We start from the raw sequence: 7,038 nt of genomic DNA on the forward strand, positions 1-7,038 counted from the left end.
CCCACTGCTGGGATTGAGCAGATGTTTCCATTGAGTTGCTATCAGTGACACCGAGGTCTTTCCCCGAAAGTGTGTTCCAGTTTTCCCATGGTTCAAATCTTGGCAAAGCTTTTTTTTTTTCAGTCTCAGATTCTGAAGGTTCAGGTAGATGAATGCAGCCTGGAACAAGGGGGGATGACCAATATCCATGCTTGTGTTTCCTGCTGGTGCCTACTGAGTTTTCCCACCCCACGACATGTAGGAGTTTCCAACCCAAAGAGCACCAGAAAATAGGGAACTTGAATGAGTTGGGTAAGTTGCTCAGAATTCACTTCCCTGAATAATGTCAATGTTATTTTTCATTGTGTGAAGAGTGAGGAGTTTGCTTCACATGTGAGAAGAGGCCCCAGCATTGCGGGTCGTGTTTCTCATCAACATTGTCTTTCCTTCCAGGCATTTGTTCTATGATCATCATCAGAGAACCTGGCACATTCAGGAAGTCAGGGAAGTGCACGGTACATGCAGGAGACATTGTTCTTTCTCAGGGTTGGACGTTTTTTTCTCCTGATCCATGTCAAAGTCCAACACAACCAACTTTACCAACCCCTCCACATTCATCCTTCAGGGCATTCCTGGCCTGGAGGCAGCCCATGTCTGGATCTCCATCCCCTTCTGCACCATGTATGTCATGGCCATCTTGGGGAACTTCACCATCCTCTTCATTGTGAAGACAGAGCCGAGTCTCCATGAGCCCATGTACTATTTCCTCTGCATGCTGGCTGTCACCGACCTGGTCTTGTCCACGTCCACCCTGCCCAAAACACTGAGCATCTTCTGGTTCAATTCCAGGGAGATCGATTTTGGTTCGTGCCTCACCCAGATGTTCTTCATAGGTAGCTTTTCAGCAATGGAGTCTGGGATCGTCACGGCCATGGCGTTGGATCGCTACGTGGCCATCTGCCATCCCCTGAGATATTCCACCATCCTGACAAACTCTGTGGTTGCCAGGATAGGCCTCGCCGTGGTGCTGCGTGGCTGCATTGTCTCACTGCCCTCTCCCTTCCTGGCGAGACAGTGGCCGTATTGCCGAACCAACATCATTTCCCACTCGTTCTGTGAGATGATGGCTGTGGTGAAACTGTCCTGCACTGACACCAGCCTCAGTGATTACTACGGCCTCACTGTAACACTCCTGGTCGCTGTTATGGATGTGTTTTCTGTCACAGTGTCCTACACCCAGATCCTCAGGGCCATCTTCAGCCTCCCCACCAAGGATGCCCGGCTGAAAACTTTTGGGACCTGCAGCTCCCACCTCTGTGTCATTTTTACCTTTGGAATACCAGTTCTCTTCACCATGTTCACACACCGGTTTGGCCACCATGTGCCCCTGTATGTCCACATTCTCATGGCCAATGTGTACATGCTAATGCCCCCTTTTCTGAACCCCATCATCTATGGGGTGAGAACCAAACAGATCCGAGACAGGCTGCTGTGGCTCATAATTGAGTTGGAGTAATTTTCTCCCCTGTTACTCTGGCCCTCAGACTGAGATTCTTCTGAGCTGGCTGATGACATGGTGCTGAGTTCTCTTCCCTAACAAGAGAGACATTAAACCTCTTAATGGCCTTACAGGGCTGTAACTATGACACAAACTGGGGAATCATAGAATCCCAGGGTTGGAAGAGACCTCAAGAGTTGTTGAGTCCAATCTCATGCCCAAAGCAGGACCAACCCAACTCAATCATCCCAGCCAGGTCTGTGTCAAGTCGAGACTTAAACACCTCTAGGGATGGAGATTCCACCACGTTGCTTTGCAGCATCTGACAAACAGAGGTCAGGGACACCATTTTATCCCCTGGCTAATAGCCTTTTATGGACCTAACCTCCATGAAATTATCTAACTTCTCTTTAAACCCTATTATCGTCTTAGCCTTCACAGCCTCCTCTGGCAAGGAGTTCCACAGGTTGACTACACGCTGATAACAAAAGGCTGGTCATTCAAGTAATTAAGGGATCCTTAGATCATCATGAAAACATTGCTAGGTACTTAAAGCTGGGGGGGGGGGGGCGGGAAGAGTAGCAATACGTGTTGTGCTGCTGGAATTTCCATTTGGACAAGTACTGTTAAACTTTTAAATATTCTTGAAAAGAGGGTAAAGAGTGATACTACTAAATGTGCAGATACTACAAAATGACTTAAAATAGTCAAGTCCAAAGCTGACTGCAACAAGTTATAAAGGGATCTCACAATACTAGGTAACTGGGCAATACAATAGCAGATGAAATTCAATGTTGATAAGTGCAAAGTATTGCACATGGAAAAGTATAATCCCAGCTATGCATGCAAAAAAGTGGGATCACACACACACATATATAGATGTAAGCAGGGGTTGAACTGCTGCTTGCTGTCAGCCAGCTAAAAGGAGGGGTGCGTGTGCCCACTACAGTTGTTTAGCTCTACAAGGTAATTAACTGTAACTATTGACATGTAAATACTGCTCAGGAGAGAATCCGAGGTGTGGCTATATAAAAATCCCATTCAGCCAGGGCTGATGGAAGATCAGTGTTGGAATGGAATGTGGAGAATTGTATATAATTTGGGACTGTTGTGGGGTAACATATCATGCTACCCCTAAATGTGGGAACTGTAAAACATGCCACCAAGGCTTGCAGGAGAGACACCACCATCATGGTAAGAGGTCTCGCAAGAACAAGCCTCCTTCCTTCCAGAGTTGAGAGAACTGAGCTGGGGGAAAGGGTTTAAGGACTTGAGTCAGCCTGTGTCACACCTCCCAGGTGTGAGCTATGAGACTGGCCCAGCCTGCACCTTTTCCCCTTTGTTTTAAGGACAGACCTAAAGCAGACTCCCTGAGGAGTCTTTTCTTTTGCTAGTCCAGTGAAAGCTGGATTCATTTGGCAGCCCAGATGGTGGCTAAAGCATTGAAATCACCGAGAGCTGAAATCACTGGTTTGGCTGAGAGCCAGACCTATTGCAGCCAGTGAAGTGGCGGCGACCAGTGGCGTGGTGGGGAGCGGCAGCAGGCGAGGAGCGGCCACCAGTGGAGTGGCGTGGAGCAACGGCAGGCGAGGAGCGGCCATCAGCGGCGTGGTGTAAAGCGGTGACCAGCGGCGTGGCATGGAGCGGCGGCCGACGAGAAGTGGCGACCAGTGACAGCAGCAGATGAGGAACGGCGGCAGGTGCCCTGCAGAGCGTCCAGTGGCGTGGGATGAGACAGCTGGTGGAGCACGGCGGAGTTTCATATAAGGTGCCCCCTATCTATCCCCCCAACCCCATTTCTACCCAGGTTGGGAGGTGAAACCCTGAGGGTGAACTTTGGGACTCTGGGTGGCACGGACCAGGGACAGAGACTTTTGGGGTGTCGGATTCTTTGGACTTCGGGCAATTCTTGGCTGGGGTGGGGGCTTGGCACATGTTTGGGTTATGAACTCTGTTTGTGGTGTTTTCCCCAAGTTAATGCCATATGAATTCTCTCTCTGTTTCATTAAATGTTCCTTTTCCTACACTCAGACTCAGTGCTTGCGAGTGGGGAAGCATTACCTCTCAGATGTGCCCAGGGGAGTGTGAATGTCCCAGATCACTGGGTGGGGGCTCGAGCCAGTTCTTTGTGATATTGACCCCAAGATATTGGACCCAGCCCTGGTACTGCCAGGCCTACCCGGCAGAAGGGTTATATATATATATATATATATATATATATATATATATATACACACAAACACATACACATACACATACACATATGAGTAGATCAGCTGAAAATGCTCCTCCTAATTCACCCTTATATATCATTAGCCTTCTTGGCTACAGGGCACACTGGTGACACATATTCAGCTTCTCATCCACTGTAACCCCCAGGTCCTTTTCTTGTGACCTGCGACTTAGCCAGTCGGTCCCTGTCAGCCGACGGTCAGGGCAGTGTGTGTGTGTATGCTTCCGAGAAAAGGTTTAACGTCCGTGTCTTTACTGCTAGGACCGGGGTCCCGTCGCGGAGGGTGGCCAGCAGGCCAACAGACGCCCCGTTATATAGGAAGAGCTTATTACACCTTAGATTTTAGCTGCTAGAACACAAAGTTCCTTCGCAGCGGGCAGCCTGGGAAAGGCTGGAAAGGTGCCCCAACGGATCTTGTCACCTGGGAGTGACACAGATCCAAACGCCCAAGCTCTCCCTATGTCTGTCCCTTTATGACCGGCTGAAGTTCTTTTAAATTGTGCTTGGTTCTGTTACAGCAACTGAAGGAGTCAGGTTAAAACTTAAACAGTTACAGGTTTATTAAAAGACTTATAAAAGCATATGGTTACAATGGCTATTGCTCTATTTCTTAAATGCTAACAAATACAGATTTTAAAAATGGTTACAAAGAAAATAAAGATAGAAAATAGAAATAATGGTACCAAGTGACAGCTTAATCTTTAAAGAGCTCTAAGTCTATGTATATATATACTTAAACAAAGGACCACATCCAGGTACAATTTTTACCCCTTTCTGTGCCTCTCGACTCCAGCGTGTCAGGCCAGGGCCAGTCTCTCAATTCCTAGGAAAGACGAATACGAGGTGGGCGTCCCCTTGGAACCTCGGGAGATCAAACACCAAACCCGACCAGCAGATAGATGGTAGATTGACACTCAGAGAAAATGCGCTGCTGGACCTATCTTTATACCCCTGGGGGCCCGTATTCTCTTTCTTATCTAAGAGGCCGAATTGTACTGGTCCGTTTTGTGGCGCCAGTTCTTACAAGCAAGTTTCAAGTTAATTTACACTTGCAAGAGAGATAACTAAATTGTGAGCACTAGACATTTTTTTACTGGGCGAGAGATTCCTCCCCCGCGGATGGATGTGTGTTCGTATCAATATGGGTTTGAGTCAAGGGCACTCCTTGGCAGCCTCTTGGTCAACAATTGGCGTATCTCTGTTTACAGCCATTCACGGTCACACAGCCTGGGCCTTCTGCTCTGTGTGCCCTGTATGCTCCAGGCAAGCAAAAATGGATGTTACAAGGGGGGGGTTCCTGTCTGGCTACAGTCCCCAGCCTGTAGCAATGCTTGGGATTCTTCCGTCCCAAGGGCAGGACTCTGCACTTGTCCTTATTGAACTGCATCAGATTTCTTTTGTCCCAATCCTCCAATCTGTCTAAGTCACTCTGGACCCTACCCCTGCCCTCCAGCATCTCTACCTCTCCCCCTAGCTTAGGAGAGTTAGATACTTTGGAGGTAGAAGTGCATCACAGATCCACCTCTCAACCACTCCTTGTGCTCCAACCTTCCTAGCTGCTCATAGCTGGGCAAGTTCTGCTCTGCCCCATCTCTCCTCCTGGCCTCTCCCCTGACACATTTAGTCCCATTTCTCCACCTCTTTCCCCATAGCCCCTCCCCACTCACATCACTCACTGGATTGTCTCCATGTTCCTCTCCTTTCCAGATGGGACCTTCAGCTCCGGTTTGCTAAGGGAGCTGCTGCCACTTGGCCTGGAGCCTGCCGTCCACCATGAGTCACCCCCAGCTGAGCTGAGGCTGCCATGCCCTCATGACCCAACTTCCGCCCCCCTGCCAGAATGGAACACTTCCAGATCCCCTTTTCACTGCATGCTCTGGTTGAAAAAAATGGCACCTGGCAACCACCAATGGAGCCCGGCCACAGAATCAAAATGAAAAAACAAAAACAAAACCACCCTCAAGAGATTCTTTGTAAAACCCAGAGAGGTGGAAACCCGCTTGCCTTGTGCTTGGTTGTGTGAGAACCATCTGCGTCCTTGCAGGAGGAATAACAAGTAATTCGATATAGGGCTTTAATTCGAACTACTGGCTCCCTGCCACATGTAGCCGTGGGCAGTTAGTCTGGACTAGTGAAATTTCAAAATGGCGACCGGATGGGATGATGCAAATAAAGTGCGGGATATTTAAATCCCGGGCTTCATTTGCAACTTCGAATGCCTACATTAGCCTCCCTAGTTCGAACTGGGGGGCTAGTGTAGACATACCCTCTGGCTGTGTCTACACTGGGCCACTTATTCTGGAAAAGCAGCCGCTTTTCAGGAATAAGCTGCGAGCTGTCTACACTGGCGCCTTGAATTTCTGGAAAAGCACCGACGATCTACTGTAAAATTCTCAGTGTTTTTCCGGAAAAACTATGCTACTCCCGCTCGGGCATAAGTCCGGAAAGGTTCCGGAAAGGGCCAGTGTAGACAGTCCAGTAGTCTTTTCCGAAAAAAAGCCCCTATCGCGAAAATGATGATCGGGGCTTTTTTCCGGAAAAGCGCGTCTACATTGGCCACGGATGCTTTTCCGGAAAAAGGGCTTTTCCGGAAAAGCAGCTTGCCAATGTAGACGCTCTTTTTCCAGAAAAACTTATAATGAAAGCTATTCCGTTTTAAGCATTTCCGGAAAAAGGTGCCAGTGTAGACGTAGCCTCTGTGTTTCCCTGGACTCTTCGCTTACACTCCTTGGCTCAGAGGCTGCAGGCTGGGGCAGGTGCATCCATCAGTAAATAGGCTGGTCATTGAAAACTATTGCCAGCTAAGGGGATCACTCCTGGACAGAAGAAGAGTGCAATGGCATTCTGGGTAAAAGCCAATTTTCTCCAGTGTCTCTGCAGAGGGGTGGGCATGGAAGGGACAAAACCTCCCCAAAGGAGGAAACAGAGGGAGGAGGGGTTGGTCCAGCCCTTCAAAAACACAGGGACTGGAGCAGCCAGAAGCTGGGGCAAGAGACAGGCACAAGGGCGGCTCGGGGAATGTTTGGGTGCAGGGTTGTGTCTGCAGCAAGGACACATCCTCAAGGCGGAAGAGAAGTCATTATTTGCAGGAAGTGGCTCCTGGACACCTCAGGGGGTTCTTCTAACCAAATTATGCTCCTGTGTGGTGAGGGAAACGAGGGGAGATGGGCAGGTGTCTTGCTCGTATTGCTTTGCATTGGCCGAGATCTGGATGTCTCTTTATCTATCTGAAGGAGAGGAAACACTTAGAACCCCTTTGGCCAGGCCTGGCTCTCTGCTTTAATGAGCCTGGGGCCTGAAAAAGAGAAACTGGTACATAAGAAAGTAA

The 7,038-nt window shown here is 48.9% G+C and overlaps 1 protein-coding gene across 1 annotated transcript; it reads left to right on the plus strand.

The window, feature by feature from the left end:
- Positions 1-550: 550 nt before the first annotated feature.
- Positions 551-1,985, plus strand: LOC149526129 (olfactory receptor 52K1-like). The gene is made up of 2 exons (XM_089774869.1): positions 551-1,470; positions 1,919-1,985. The coding sequence occupies exons 1-2, from the start codon at positions 551-553 to the stop codon at positions 1,983-1,985; spliced, it is 987 nt and encodes a 328-aa protein (XP_089630995.1).
- The last annotated feature ends 5,053 nt before the right edge of the window (positions 1,986-7,038 follow it).

The sequence above is a fragment of the Pelodiscus sinensis genome, chromosome 1, assembly GCF_052426305.1.
Source record: "Pelodiscus sinensis isolate ZL-2025 chromosome 1, ASM5242630v1, whole genome shotgun sequence".
Classification (NCBI taxonomy): Eukaryota; Metazoa; Chordata; order Testudines; family Trionychidae; genus Pelodiscus; species Pelodiscus sinensis.

What these genes read in the sequence shown, in the direction of transcription:
- LOC149526129 (XM_089774869.1), top strand. Translation starts at nt 551, where the DNA reads ATGTCAAAGTCCAACACAACCAACTTTACCAACCCCTCCACATTCATC. An exon ending in CAGATCCGAGACAGGCTGCT is followed by an intron (nt 1,471 to 1,918) that starts GTGGCTCATAAT and finishes TAGCCTTCACAG; the next exon opens with CCTCCTCTGGCAAGGAGTTC.